Source organism: Melanerpes formicivorus, unplaced genomic scaffold (genome assembly GCF_026170545.1).
Source record: "Melanerpes formicivorus ecotype bairdi unplaced genomic scaffold, bMelFor1.0.p_v2 SCAF_4, whole genome shotgun sequence".
Taxonomy (NCBI): domain Eukaryota; kingdom Metazoa; phylum Chordata; class Aves; order Piciformes; family Picidae; genus Melanerpes; species Melanerpes formicivorus.
The window spans coordinates 29,680,177-29,695,815 of record NW_027142356.1 but is presented as its reverse complement, the minus strand read 5'-3'; the positions used below and the strand labels follow the sequence as shown (position 1 = coordinate 29,695,815).

Genomic DNA, 15,639 nt, shown 5'->3' with positions numbered 1-15,639 from the left:
AAATTAGGTAGCAGATTTGTTTGCTAAAGGTAAAACTTGCATTTATTTACGATGTGTCACTTACAGAAGTAAAACCCCGATGTAACAGTTCAGTTATACAGCAGAATCTCCTCTTGGTATAGTAACAAGTTCAACTTGACTGCATTAGTATACTTAGGAGAAAAGGAAAGATGTTTGGATTTACACAGAACTGTATCTGGCTAAATAAGCTCTGGGTTTAGTTACCAGTATCAGGGAGCAGACTTACCACAGAACAGGTAGGAATTTCATAACAATGTTGATGGACCTTTGGCAATGTCTTTTCCTCCACAGAATCCATGTAAGGTAGAACTGCCAGTACAAATCTATTCAGAGGAGTTGCATGACAAAAAGGTCTTCACGTAAGCCATTTTATTTACAAGGCATGTGAAAAACAACTTACCCTGAGCATACAAGGAACCAAACCAGGAACCTCCTCCTTGCTTGCACACTTCAATGTGTCTCAGGCTGCATTTGACTGAAATTCATAAAGCTTGTTTCTGGTGAAGGCCTGAAGTAAGCCCTTTTGATTCAGATGGTAGTTCCAGCTTCTTGGTATGGTGCTGCTTTGAGTAGTGATGTCTAGTAAGTACCAATGATAAAAATAGCAACTTCTCTGTGATCTCAGTAACCCAATCATACCTGCTGCTAATGAAAACATGAAACAAGCTTGCTGAAAGTTTTTTCTTCATCATGCAGGAACCTAAACTAACGTGACCCTTACAATAAGTGTCCATGGTAAAGGCTGAAATGAAATGGCTCTACGTGTCTCCTGAAATAGGCTGCACAGAGAATGCCTGCCAGTTACCTGTAATAATGCTGGCCTCTGGAAACAAGGTACTGACCAAAACCAAAAAAAGGTAAATATAGCAACAAATAGAACCAACTTTAAAGGGGTAAGAGGCAGTTCCTTGTTACTCTTTCTTCTCCTTTGCTATTAAAAGATAGCAAGGATGTTACACTGGTACCCCAATGACTAATCACATAATTTCATAGCAATACCTCAGAGAAGTCTTAGTACCACTTAAAAATACATCAGGCAAGACTTCTTCAATCTGACCAAAGTAACTTTAGCAAAGCCTGAGCTTCTGGATGACGCTGTGCAACGTGTTCATTCCCTTTTAGCGTTGCCATTTATCAGAACCATACATTTCCTTTTGAACTATAGGAGCTGTGCCAACTTCTTAAATTTCCAAGTGCTTTGCAGCCTTTGACAGTTGATTTCCATTAAAATATCTAGCAAGTGGGAGATAGCATCACCTGTTCAGGCTTGTCCAACAGCATAGTGGTTCCACGTGGCAGCATCCCTTCCTCTGTTGCGGTCTAGCAGGAGAGGACAAGGTGATGTAAATCCGTTGGTGTATCGTTGCCTGGGTAGTTGCCCTCAGGTTTGGTGGTTGTGTCCCCCCTTCATTGCAGTTCTCAGGATGGAATAACTACAGAAGCAGTGCCTTCAAGGAAGACCTATTAGTGTGGTTCTGTTCTTTTGTTTCACCCCCCCAGCCAATACTGTAAGCTGAGGATTATTTACTATGTATTTTACATAGTCCTTATTTTACCAAAAAGCCTCCCGGGCAGGCCTGATTCTTTTCACATTGATGCAGCTACATGTTTTCACATAAATGAACAGTGACACAGGGTAAGAGAATGAAGCCTGGGAAATTTAATTTAAGTGACTTGTCCAAGTCACATGCCTGGAGCTGCCAGTATTGTTATTTCTATTTTCATACCTCAGTTACTACTCTGCTACAGCAAGGCAGCAGCAATGGACAGAAGGTATTTGATTCTTAAGGGTTCAGTGATTACTCCAGCTTTCTGATGACCTTTTTAACTCCAGCTCAGTCCTGAATTATTTCCTGGCTGTCAGGCAACTACAGGTTTAAAGATTAGTGGTTACTTACTGTGTAGAAGGAATTTCCTGCATGAATTGCATGGTACCAGTTTACATACAAGTGTCTTTGGTGTTTGTAATCAGAAACTTGAAGCCTTTGGTTAACATAAGGAAATGATTCACCTAAATTTTTACAGCAAATAACAGTGCAGCTCAAAAAGACCTTTAAGGTGAAGTTTCTAAGGGAGGTGAGCCATGTTTTTAATAGTTTGAATGGCAACAAACTACTTGGTACACATAGAAGTGTCACTGTTAGCTTCCTTTGAAGCATAATCATTAGAGTTGGAACGGCTAGTTAAGGTTGAGTGTCTGAGAAAAATCAGCTGTATTGCTTGAATAGCACTAGACCTTTGGCAGATATTTAGTTGAGCAGGATTCTAGCTTTTCCTAAAAGTTTATGCTAAAAAAATTAAAACCAAGTGTCACTGGATCAAACAAAGCCTTTGCCAACACATGGCATTTAGTTAAAGCTTGAAAAATTAATATTCCAACAGAACAACACTGCAGCAGTGCTTACAGGTGAACAGAATGATTTAATTCTTTTGGACCAACAGGACAAACACTAAACAGGTACTTCTGTAATCTCATTTCTATACACAAGGGTTCTTCATTTTCTCATAAAAGCATTGAAAATTCTACATGAAAGGAGTTTAGAGGTAAGGAGTCTCCTGCATTCTGGAGGGAAGCTATTGACAAATGAGCAGCCTTTGTATTACTCACTACACTATACTTACTTTCCTGTGCTGGGAGCTGGGAAAAGTTTCTGCACCACTGTTACTTGCAGGCGTAACACTAGATTTGATTTTCATGCACCTGTGCACTCTCCTTGCATCTTTTGAGGCACTAATATGGTAACTAAGATAAAATTCTTATCAGTGGCTAAACAACTGTTGTTGTGACATGAGCTATTAGACTGCTAAATTCTAGGTGGCTTTTCTCATACAAAAAATGTCCTGAATAAGGTAAGAATTTTAATGAGTCCTGGAGGATGCCTTTACCAGGCAGATGCACATTGGGTCCCTATATTAGGCTGAATGCACTCAAGTATTATTGCTTAATTCTGTAATGCTGTCTCCAGTCTCCCCTTTTTTAACAACTCAGATCAGATCCTTCATTATAAGCAAGCTCTGTGTACTTTCTACCTACATTAGAGTATCAAGGGCAGAGTTAAATTTTTCTGAAGGTTAGCTGAACTTTAGTGATTTGTGCAGTGAAGCTTCACTATTTCTGTTATGCTGTGCTGAGCAGACACTAAGGGGGTATAATATTTGGAGAAAGGTTCCTCCTTCAGTTGAAGATCATTTGACTAATACAAGCAAGAGAAAACCCCTTCAATCAGTAAAAAAAATAGTATTTATTTTATAAGCTTTCAGCTTACATGTGAGCAAATCTCCTTGACCATAGAAAGAAAGAACGTTTCAAGATATACTTTAGGTGAAGTTTTAGCCCACAGAGGATTTTCATAGTTAAAATTTGAAGTCCTTAGAAAGCATTTTAAGTACTGACACCACTTACAAGCAGTGTAGGTACAGTGCCCTAAAGAGGATTAAAAGAGAACATCATGTTCTATAGAAATGGCACCCTTAGCTTGAACATTATGGGATATTAAGTGACCTTAATAGTCAATCACAAGTTTAAGTATATTACAAGCTTACTTACTGCATGAGCACTGTTAACAGTCTTGTTTATGTTTCTGTTCCTCATTACTAGCCAAGATTTTTCAGGTCTTAGCTTGAAGTGGTTCTCCAGTTAAGTTTCCAAAACATTTTCCATTCCCTTGATTACTGTCCCCAAGCTACTGAAAAACAGGGAAACTCAGCAGAGACAACTGACAGTAAGTTGTAAGTACAGCTAGCAAACAGCCTTAGCTAAACAGCAGCGTAACAATGGTCCTGGAAGTGGTACTGCAAAACCCAGGCTGTTGTAAGCAAAGCCAGTGTTTTGTAATGCTAACTTGAAGCTGATCCTATGTTTAGTAGGTACAATGTAGACATCTTAAACAGGTCTGACCAAGGGTCTAGCAAGGCTAGACAATTAATTATCTCATTGAAACTGAAGCTCAGCATATGATACTTGCAGAGTCATTGACACCCTCAGCCTTCAGTTCCAACAGCCAGGACAATTTTTGCTTTCTCTGCTCTGCAGAATCTCTCTTACAGGACCTTTTGCCAAATGAACTGGCAAAACACTCATGTCCTGCAGTCCAAGAGAGAGGGTATGGCAGAGCACATGCACAACTCTACCATTTCCCCCCTCTTCCTCAGGTGAATTCAGCCAACTCTGAAGAATGGTAGTACAAATGCTCATGCTTAAAAATGCAAAGTGTGTCACCAGATACACTGGAATTCACAAATTGCTTAAGATTCTTCTTGAGAATTGAGTTAAGAATGCACCTAATAACAATTGCTGTATTTTTCTCATTGGCTTTCAAGTCTGCATTGAGTTTATCCTCAGCAGATGGCTTTAACAATGGACATGCTATTTTGGGGAGTAAGTGATTCCTTTCCAGTAGGTAAGATGATAGGTGTAGGTTTCTAAGCTTGCTACTCAGCTATATCTTCCAGTCTACTGTGGTTTTCACTATGACCCTTTTGACTTGAAAGCCAAAATTCACTGTATCCTGCAAAAAAAGAGTCTCCTCACAAATGGCAGTTGTGCTGGCTATTAAACCATGAATCCATGCAAAGTATGGCTGCAAATTCAGTTGGTTTTTAAAGTTGCATACTCAGGTTGGCCGAGACACTAATAAACCAGTTGACAAAGTTTTTCATGCCTCCTCCCCACCCCCACCCCCCCCTTCTTTTTGGTTTTGTTACTGAACTGAAGCCAGAAAGATGAAGGAAACTAACCTATGCTACTAGTGGCAGTTTCTCCTCATTCCTGGGTGAGGGTACTCTGTGCTAAAAGCATGCATGCTGACCAGGTTATTAAGGAAGTAGATGTCATTGTATAGTCGTCAGCTTTATCCTTTATTACGTACACAGCAAAGAAGGCAGCATTAGACACACGCACAGTGTGTTACATCCACTCCATCCACAGCGCGCACACACACACACAGCCTTAAAAAAGTGTCTGTGATAAGGAACATATTATAAAGGTTGTGAACTTCTATCTCTAAGCCCCTGAGCTTTTTCGTATAGTTGGGTGAAAAGGCAATAAACAAGTCTTTCCTTGCTCTGTAAGTGCTTTGTGCAACGATGTCCATAGAGGTCATAAAACAAGTCCTTTAGGGAGGAGCAACACAACTGTTTTACTCCCACAGTCTCAGTCTCTTAGTGCCATTTTTGCACCAAACCGTTTCCAGTTATGTGTACTTGGCTAAAATAGCTCTTGCTCTGGTGATTAAAGTCAGGACCAGTTCTGCAGATCAGAAATGAAATGCAGCCCCCTCTTTTTCTCAAGAGATGTCATCTCGGTGATACTGTGGGACTAGAGAAATTACCAGAATTTCGTGGGGACTGAAGAGGCACAGATGGAGAACTGGGAGACAGTTTTCTGGGGCTGCATAGGTCACCATTGTGCAACTTCCACAGAAGTTCTTCATTTTCCATGGACAAGCGTTTGTTCACTTTTGATTCTTTCTCCAGTGACTCCTGCAAAACAGCTTGCTCCGTAGAAAGTTGCCTGCAAAGGTAAGATTTACATCAGAGCGTATCACCCAGGGTGGAGGCTCCAGTACTGAACTTAAGGAAAGGTTTTAAACTGCATAAACCTCTGCTTAGCTTACAGTTAAATATTTCCTTAAAAGGAAGATTTAGCTTGAAGAAGGTAGGAGAAAGTCCCAGTAAGAAATACCTCTAGAGGCCAGAAAAAGCATCTGAGAAGTGAGAATTGTCCTACTTAGTGACAGCAGCTTTGAAATGGCCATGCTGGAACCTCAGCTTGACATACAGAATTGCAGGTTCTAGTTCCCTTCAAAGCTAGAAGAGTTCACTCATCTACTTCAGCAACAGCTGAAATTAAGAGAACCTCAGACATATTTTATTCATGTTAAATATTGCTATTTACTGCAAAGTAAGACTGCTCTAAACTGGGGACAAACCACTCAGCTGCAGTGGTTAAAAGTAGTATCAGGTTTAGCTCACAAGCCTTACAGATTGGCTCTTTCACAAGATGATATTTCACAGTTGCTTTTTCTTCCCTGAAATACTGTTTTGGGACACTGAAGCACATAGGGGCCTTTAGCCCCTTAAAATCTGTTCCTGTTTGTTTTTCTACATAGGAATGCACATTTGTAGAGATACAAGTGTGGGGGGGAAGGGAAGGGATCTTTTACAGAGCACTACAAAATCCCCATCATGAATATTTAGATAGAATTGTAATTCTTGTCACAGGAACACCTCCCCCTGGACCATAAGCACATCTGAAAGTCCACAGGTATTTTTCACCTTGAAAGCTCCATGTGTTTGTCCATCCGAGCTTTTAGTTCTTCATTTTCTTGCTGAACCTTCTTTAATTTGTCCATTAAGATTGTGTTGGTCTCCAGCTTTGAAAAAGAAGGTCAGAGTTTTAAACCCACAGATGAACACATCAAGGTACTGACCAGCTATCACATAGCTAGAGTTTGCAGACCTTGTTAGAGTAAGCACAAAAGCCCAAAGTAAAGTGAGACTGACCTGCTATCATGGCCTAATGTTCTTTAACAGTCAAATAGATCCTACTTGCCTTACCCTTGCATAATACTGGCATTTTGTCACTTGTGTTGATTTAGATGCCAAGAAAGGAGGACCAGGAAAGCGATCCACTAGTTAACCAGTATGTTCTGCTAACTCCTGCCAGTGATGGGTAGCAGTTTTAGAAGCTGTTGCAGACAGAAGACTGTCTAGAAATAACATGCTAAGGTTATGAATGTAAGAGCTCCCTTATGTATATTGATCTCCCTGTTGCTCTCCTGATTCCACTTCACTGCTGCAAGATGTTATCCAAAGCCAGGGATAAACAGTGATTAAATGGTTAGACAGTCTAAGGGCTTCTATACTGTGGCCAACCTTTGTTCAAGAAGATAAGGGCTTGATAGTGATTTACTAGTAATTGTAGACCAGGGCAACATATGATGCTGTACAATAGTGAACACCTGACAGGAATGTATTCCTTTGTTTCCAAACCTCCTTCTATACTTCCTCATTAAAATTTTGCTTAAGTATTGCAACAGTGTTCAACAGCCCCACCCAGGATAAAGGACCCTGTCCTGCCACAAATACAAACACACTAAGTAATTACAAGTTCTGCCCCCACAACTGCCTTTCAGTGAGGAACTACACACAGATCAGGAGCACATCCAAACAGCTAAACAAGAAGCTTAAAGATTAATAGCCAAAATGATCAACCTAAGCTAATCAAATGCAGATGAAAACATCCATGCCATTTCATGTTTGATCCTTGTTTTACTTAGGATAATTTCCATGTTAATGTTTTCCTGACAGTGCAGTCTATCTTCTGTAACACTCAAGCAATGGTAGCAGGTAAGGATCTTGTTAATTTGAGTCAAGGGGAGAAGTGAAAGAAGGAAATGTAGGAGAGGTTCCCAGATAACCCTGTATTAACTCAGCAATAGTTTATGCAAACCAGTATTGTCTTAAGAGGTTAAAAGGTCATTTACAGCATCAGGTGATTCCTTCTCCCCTTTTACATTACAGCCCAATGCTTGTCCCAGGCAGCCAGTACCAGAACAAGAGGACACAGTCTCAGGCTGCACCAGGGGAGGTTTAGGTTGGATGTTAGAAAGAAGTTCTATACAGAGAGAGTGACTGCCCATTGGAATGGGCTGCCCGAGGAGGTGGTGGAGTCACCATCACTGGAGGTGTTTAGGAAGAGACTGGATGGGGTGCTTGGTGCCATGGGTTAGTTGTTTAGGTGGGTTGGATTGGTTGATGGGTTGGACACGATGATCTTGAAGGTCTCTTCCAACCTGGTTTATTCTATGTATATAATTGTAAAATAGAATAGAATTAACCAGGTTGGAAAAGACCTTCGAGATCAAGTCCAACCCATCACCCAATATGATCTGATCAACTAAACCATGGCACCAAGTGTCTCATCCAGTCTCTTCCTAAACACCTCCAGTGATGGTGACTCCACCACCTCCCTGGGCAGCCCATTCCAATGGCCAATCACTCACTCTATGATGAATTTCTTCCTAACATCCAGCCTAAACCTCCCCTGGTGCAGCTTTAGACAGTGTCCTCTTGTTCTGGTTATAACCTCCCTTCAGGTAGTTGTAGACAGCAATAACATCTCCTCTGACCCTCCACCGCTCCAGGCTAAGCAACCCCAGCTCCCTCAGCCTCTCCTCATAAAGCTTGTCCTCCAAACCCCTCACCAGCTTTGTTGCCCTTCTCTGGGCACGTTCCAGCAACAAAACATCTTTTCTAAACTGAGGGGCCCAGCACTGGACATACGATTCAAGGTGTGGCCTAACCAGTGCTGAATACAGGGGCACAATGACTTCCCTGCTCCTGCTGGCCACACTATTCCTGATCCAGGCCAGGATGCCATTGGCCTTCTTGGCCGCCTGGGCACACTGCTGGCTCACATTCAGCCTACTATTGACCAGCATCCCCAGGTCCCTTTCTGCCTGGCTGATCTCCAGCCACTCTGCCTGTAGCACTGCATGGGGTTGCTGTGGCCAATGTGCAGAACTTGGATGTGTTAAATCTCACGCCTTGGACTCTGCCCATCTGTCCAGCCTGTCAAGGTCCCTCTGCAGAGCTCTCCTACCCTCTAACAGATCAACTCCTGCCCCCAGCATGGTGTCATCTGCAAATTTACTGATGATGGACTCAATACCCTCATCCACATCATCAGTAAAGATATTGAACAGGATGGGACCCATCATTGATACCAGGGCAACACCACTAGTGACTGGCTGCCAGCTGGATGTGTGTACCTGCAATGTGAACATGTTACTGTTACCATTCTGAGTTTCCTTTTAAATAAAAATGGTAAGTAGTCCTGGCACACAAGTCTGACCACCCTGCCTTCACTATCAGAACATAAACGAGACAGTGCAGATCTGCATCTGCCATACCCCAAGGAAAACTCACCAGTTTTTCCATCTTCATTAACTTTATATCCTGCTGATGGAGTTTCTCATTTTTGATCTCCAGCACTGCTTTCAAACTTTCCAGCTCTTGTTCCAGGTACATAATCTGTGGATTTTTCTGAAAGAATTCCCCAGAGTTTGCTTAGTATCCTGAATTTCAGGAACAATTCCACTATTTACAAAGAGCAAGAAAATAACTCTGGCAAGGACAGTTACTTGTTCTCTGTGAAATCAACTCAAACAGGTTAGAAGTGAAAAAAGATCTGCTACCACTTTCTTCCCTGATTTAGTTTGTCCTTTGGTATAGGTGAGTAGTTGTAGCTTTCCAGAGAAGCTGTTCAGAAAACACTAAGCACACACATGCAAAACCCTTGGGAGTTACAGGAAGGCGCTAAAGCTGTCACAGCAAAACTTGTTTTGCAGGAGTGTCTGAAGGCTTCCTTTATGGCTAGGAGTTCCAAGATTTATTTCTCATTACTCATAACCCATCCCAAGAGATAATTAGAGTAAACATCTGAAGAGTTTTCAGATGCTGGAGTAGTTAAAAAAAACACCAGAAATTTAAAGGGATGAACTTGACTGTAGCTGATTCTCCCTACTTTGAGTCTTCACAGACAATTTCCAAGTTTACATTCTTCTTAAAGCCCAACAATGCAACTGCACATAAAAATCTTGCACTGCTCTACAACCATGACTTAGCTACAGTATAGCAAGTTAGGCCTTGCTTTTTTATTTTCCCTTTTTTGGCATTGTTTACCAGGGGCCGGAGGGGAGAGCAGGCAGGGGCCGGAGGGGAGAGCAGGCAGGGGCCGGAGGGGAGAGCAGGCAGGGGCCGGAGGGGAGAGCAGGCAGGGGCCGGAGGGGAGAGCAGGCAGGGGCCGGAGGGGAGAGCAGGCAGGGGCCGGAGGGGAGAGCAGGCAGGGGCCGGAGGGGAGAGCAGGCAGGGGCCGGAGGGGAGAGCAGGCAGGGGCCGGAGGGGAGAGCAGGCAGGGGCCGGAGGGGAGAGCAGGCAGGGGCCGGAGGGGAGAGCAGGCAGGGGCCGGAGGGGAGAGCAGGCAGGGGCCGGAGGGGAGAGCAGGCAGGGGCCGGAGGGGAGAGCAGGCAGGGGCCGGAGGGGAGAGCAGGCAGGGGCCGGAGGGGAGAGCAGGCAGGGGCCGGAGGGGAGAGCAGGCAGGGGCCGGAGGGGAGAGCAGGCAGGGGCCGGAGGGGAGAGCAGGCAGGGGCCGGAGGGGAGAGCAGGCAGGGGCCGGAGGGGAGAGCAGGCAGGGGCCGGAGGGGAGAGCAGGCAGGGGCCGGAGGGGAGAGCAGGCAGGGGCCAGGGCAGGGTCAGAGCTGTCCTACAGTGAAGAATTAAACACACAAAGTAAATTATATTTGCCAGATTTCAAGGGCAAAGTCACAGGCAAAAATAGGGAGAAATAAAGCAAATCTCAGTCCATTTCCAGGTGGCCTTGAGTGGAAAAGAAATAGAAACCAATCAATGATTAAGTTGTGTAACTAAGTTTCTCTGGAAAACAAACAAAACTTGTTTGAGCATATTTGGGTAAGAATATTGGTGTGGCACACTGAGTAACAGCTTCAGTGCTGCATCAGAAACCTAAGACTCAGAAGGCAATGCCTGCAGGATTGTGGGGTGCAGATCCACAAGGAGAAAACCAGAACATTTCACAGGTAATGAGGGCCTTATCTACACATTTCATTCCCCTGTCTGTTTTTCAGGACGGTGGCATGAGTGATTGCTTCATTTCTGCTTTTGAAAAGAAGTCCATGAGAGTGCCTCACGCTGCCCCAGAGGAGGCAGCAGACAATTTGAACTTCAGTCCTCCTTTTTCTAAGCTTTATGTGGAATCCAGGAGTTAGCAAGAAAAGGGATCCTAAACAGTTTAAATCCAGTGGGTTCAAAATGTATCTTTAACTTCCCTCCTCTACCCCAATAGTCTTAAAATGTCTTTTTGAAGTTGCAGCTGAGCCACCACATGAGCTACTCATAGTAAAACACAGAGCCAGATAAAAGGTCCAAAAGGCCTGCATAAGATTTTAGCAAAAATGCTGGGAATAACAAGTGACACTGAGTAATACTGGAGAGTTGGAGATAGAACAGAACAAACCAGGTTGGAAGAGACCTTCAAGATCATCGCATCCAACCTATCATCCAACACCACCTAATCAACTAACCCATGCAACTAAGCACCCTGTCAAGTCTTCTCCTGAACACCTCCAATGATGGCAACTCTACCACCTCCCCAGGCAGCCCATTCCAATGGGCAATCACTCTCCCTGTGTATGCATACACAGATACAGCTGTGTACAGCTGTGTAGATACAGCTGTCTTCAAATGAGTAGTGGGAATTCTATAGTGCAGAATTGTGTTCAGTACAAAATATTATAGTGGGCAAAATCTGTGTTTATCTATAGAGAAGCCTGAAGCTCATGACGTGTCTTACACTGTCAGGATGCAAAGTGCACTTGCAGCTGTGTAAGGGCATGTCTGTGGAATGCAGCTCAAACTCCCAAGTGTACAACATGTTCTCTTTGGTGTCATCTCTCCCAACCACAGCAACATACTGTGGTTGCAGATGGTTCTTGCAGCAGCTCTGTCCTGCCACTAGAATAATTCATTTTTTTTTTCCTGTCACTGCTTCACATTCCAGTGAAAACGAGGACAACTTCTACTAGAAACCTACATGAGTTTTTCAGTGTGGAATTTCTTTGTGGGATAAGCAATACTAGTGGCATTCCAGTTATTTCCAGGTAACCAGAAAGATATGCCTGCGTCTGACACTCCCAGCGCACGAGAAACCTCCTCCGAGCACTCAGGAGCAACCCAGACAGCAGCAGCCTTGGGAAGAAAGACAGGAGAAAATAAATTCTCCTGTCTATCTGAAGGATAAATTTGCAGTAAGTATGAATTGACTTTTGAATAAATACATTCAAGACTCAAGCAGGAGAGGAGGGTTTGCACTAAGTCTTCTAAAGCCTACACAGCTCATGATGCCATTTATTGACTGCCTGGCAGAAAGCTATGGTAGGGCACAGGTCTTCAATATAGCTTATGCTGTAACTTGCATCACTGACTTACTCAACAGCTGTATGGATTTATAGTGGGTAAGGTTAATACACAACAGTGTAGTGCTTGTGAAAACTTCTGGCAGGCGAGCCATTTACATAAAATATTAATCGGTATGGGAGCACCATCAGGCTCGATTGCAAATGGTGCAGTAAAATAAACCCAGGCTTACAAAGTCTGCTCATCTGCATTATTCTTGGAAGTTCAACACTTACAAGATTGGCTTTTTCTTTGGCTATTTGTTTTTGCTCTTCTAATTTCAACTTCTCACTCAGGGAGTCATTTTCACATTTTAATTCATCGATTTTTTTCTGCAATTAAAAGACATTGTATAGTTAGGTCAAGAATTCGGTGCTCATCTCCACAATGCCTTTTAAGTCTTAGGCTGTTGCAATGACCCCAATGATCCTTAACAAACCTCTAGCAATTCTTGCTTCTCTTTAAAGGAATCTTCAAGCAGCTTCCTTTCAGATTCATGGGCACTCTTGAGCTCTGCAACAAATGGTTTTGGCAGGATTTTCAATACCACGTAAGACATAACGTTTTGAAAAGCAGCAGCACAGAAAGCCAGCCAATACACAATGTACACAGATGCAGAGGCAGTGACTACATCTATCATCAACTGATCCCCAGGGTATGGACAAAGTACCAGATTTATTGCTGCTTTGGATTTGTTGATCGCTCCCTTGCATATCTTTTCGTTAGCTGACAGTGACAGCAGACACTTTTGAAAGCATTCACCTACATGCAGCAAATGGATGATGAGCACGAGAGCCACAGATGGCAAAGCTGAGAGATTCTTATAGCAAATAGTAGAAACTGAAATTGTGAATTCCAAATACTTCCACTAAAACATTTCCTTTCCTGCTCTGGAGATGCCAGAGGAATTTGCTCTTTGATTTCAGTGGAAGCATCACCAGTTTTAACAACGCATAAGTAACACTGGAGATTTGGTTATCAAACGGAGGAAGAGGGACAATGGAAATCACCATCACTTGAATCAATTAGATGCAATGTCATTTAAAACTAAGCACGCTCCTTGAAAAACAACTTTTGCCCCAGCACACTGTAAGCTGTGTAAAATACTTCTCAATCTTCCCCTGTCAGTCTGGCAAGCACACAACCCCAATTTTCCTCAATTCCAGTTTTGAGGTGCTCTTTATAGAACTACAGGGGTGGAAGCAGTTACTCATTAACACGAGATTGAGGGCAGACTGCAAACCTTACTGAAAGGAAAAGTCATCTCCGCTCTTATACCGGTCAGAAAGCTTAATTCAACTACAATGGGATCAGGGTTATTTTTGTATATAAATTGAGATATGTTCAGTTCCAAAAGAGGAGTTCAGCCAACTTTTTTAAAGACAGCTGACCACCAAGAACAACACAGTGGACAAACTGGTGAAAAAGCTTGAGTTTTCATTTGTGACTAGCAGCACTACAGTGTATGTACTTGCATACAAAATACTTGCCTGAAAAAGAGGACTCGTACTCCTTTTTCAGCTCCTCTACTTTTTCTGAGTGGCTGTTTTCAAGTTCCAGCTTCAGGTTTTCATGCGTGATGTTTAAGTTGTCCACCTGCAATACGACCACATCATTTTCCCCCCTGCTTACATATGTCAACCCTTGTTAGAGTATAGTTCCAATGGCTTCCTGCAGTATGTTGAGTACATTAAAAAGGTCTTAGCAGGACTGAACAGATGGTCACAGGAGAAGCTAAACCACATACAACACAATACAATCAATGAGAATGATGCCTTACAGTTGACCACTCCCAACAGGGTGGTATGTGTCTCTCTCATGTGGAGCTATTGCAAGGCAAGGTCACAGACCAGGGGTGTGCTTCTGTAAACCTTAAAACTGAAGTTGCCTCAAACATCCAGCGGAGTTGTAGAAGTCAGTGAAGGCTTGCAGGCCACAAGCAATCTCCACCACATTTAAACACAAGGTTAATATCAGGACAGCTTAGTGCAGCAGTATTTCCATACTTCCAGTGAAAGGGTTGCACATTAGATATATAACTCCATTAACAGCAAACCCCAGGATTCTCTAAAGGCTCAGTTGTAACAGAAAGCACTTGCTAGAGAGCATTTCTACTTAGAGTGTCACAAACCTGCTCCTGGAGTTGGGCTTTGTACTTTTCAGCTTCTTCAATGCAGATACTTTGGAGTTTCTCACATTCTGCAGTGTAGAACTGTTTAAGTCTCTCTTCCAGCTCAGCTAAATCATTGTCATGTTTCTGGTTTAACTTCTGCAAATACCCTTCATAGGCAACTTGCAGCTCATTCCTGTCTCTCTCCAATTTCTCACACGCTGCAGAAGTGGTGACTGAAGATACCAAAAGAAAAGAAAAAACCAAAACAAACAGAATTTATCCATGAAAAGGACACATGAAAAGATTCTTGCAAAAACTGTTGGGTTCAGTGTGTCTCATGCTGAGAATTAATTGAATCTAGTTAAACCAACATGCCATATAGAAAGCATGAGAGTGACAGTTTGTCATGACATAACAGAATTAATCTCTCACAAGAGACACTGGAGTGCTCAAAAAAAGGAGAAAGTAATTGGATTTACTACTTCACCTAATTTGACCTCATTTCAGTAGAGTATTTGCCAGCATACTTAGCTTTTTTTGTATATAAACCACTTAGCTGACATTACTCACATTCAAACATGCAGCAGAGAAGAAATTCTAAGCCTGACATGGACTGCCCCGTATAGAGTGATGCAAAACTGCCAATATGCATGGGCCCAAGACACTTAAGTATGCAAGATACAGAATAGTTTCAGGCAGAAAGTGCAGAGCAGTAAGAAAACAGAAAAAACAGCTGTGCAGTTCTAGTTACATCAACGCAGGTCAGCTACAAAGACTGACTAGGTTTGTCTCCCCATATTTACAGCTGAATAAAAGGCAAAGCAGAAGACTGTAACCTGCACTTCTGAGTTTGCAGTTCAGCATTCCCACCTCCAGTCAGAGAGACTGAAAAGGGAGGAGACATTTCCTTACTTGTTAGTATGACTGGAGCAAGAACCTTAGGCAGCTCTAGCTGCACACAAAGCCACAAAGTATCACTGTGATACTGTGGAAGCAAGGTAAAACAGGACCTCAAAGACGAGCATGCGGACACTAACCTGAAGCAAAATTGCTTCTCTAGCGTTTGGTTTAAAATAAATCAGTCAGATGAGTGTCTGCTTATGAGAAAAATCAACTAAAACATCAACTTGATCTTCAGTCAGATACAGGAGAAGTCATGCATGCATACACTTGATAGCAGCTTGGCATGCTGCCTGAGCAGGATAAATATAAACCCTATGTAAAAGCATGGGAAGATTCAAGGATTCTTCTACAGACAGTACAGGAAATTCTCATCACAGCTGTGTTTGAATCTTAAGATAGATAAATCACAGAATATCCAAGGACCAATTCCCAAAGCAGTACTGGGCTTGGCACTAGGGAAAGCAGCCTGCCCCAAGCAGTGTGCCTCGAGTTACACAAGTGCCTGATTCCCTGCTCATGAAGAGCAAGAGGAATGCAATGAATTATACTTGCACTCACTTGGAACCTGCAGTTGAACTAGAAAGCATAAGAAAGTGAGCTGTACTGCATGGAAATCAGTCTGCAAG

At 42.8% G+C, this 15,639-nt stretch overlaps 1 protein-coding gene across 3 annotated transcripts in view; it reads right to left on the bottom strand.

Moving 5' to 3' along the window:
- Positions 1-3,243: 3,243 nt before the first annotated feature.
- MTUS1 (microtubule associated scaffold protein 1) overlaps positions 3,244-15,639 on the bottom strand; it is a 129,853-nt gene continuing 117,457 nt past the window's right edge. For all 3 annotated transcript variants that reach the window (XM_068137491.1, XM_068137492.1, XM_068137493.1), the window contains 7 exons: positions 14,129-14,343; positions 13,488-13,593; positions 12,437-12,510; positions 12,234-12,329; positions 8,953-9,069; positions 6,298-6,395; positions 3,244-5,533 (listed from right to left, as the gene is read on the bottom strand). In XM_068137491.1, coding sequence (XP_067993592.1) covers positions 5,317-5,533; positions 6,298-6,395; positions 8,953-9,069; positions 12,234-12,329; positions 12,437-12,510; positions 13,488-13,593; positions 14,129-14,343 — 923 coding nt within the window. In that variant the 3' untranslated portion in view covers positions 3,244-5,316. The remainder of the gene's footprint in view (positions 5,534-6,297; positions 6,396-8,952; positions 9,070-12,233; positions 12,330-12,436; positions 12,511-13,487; positions 13,594-14,128; positions 14,344-15,639) is intronic.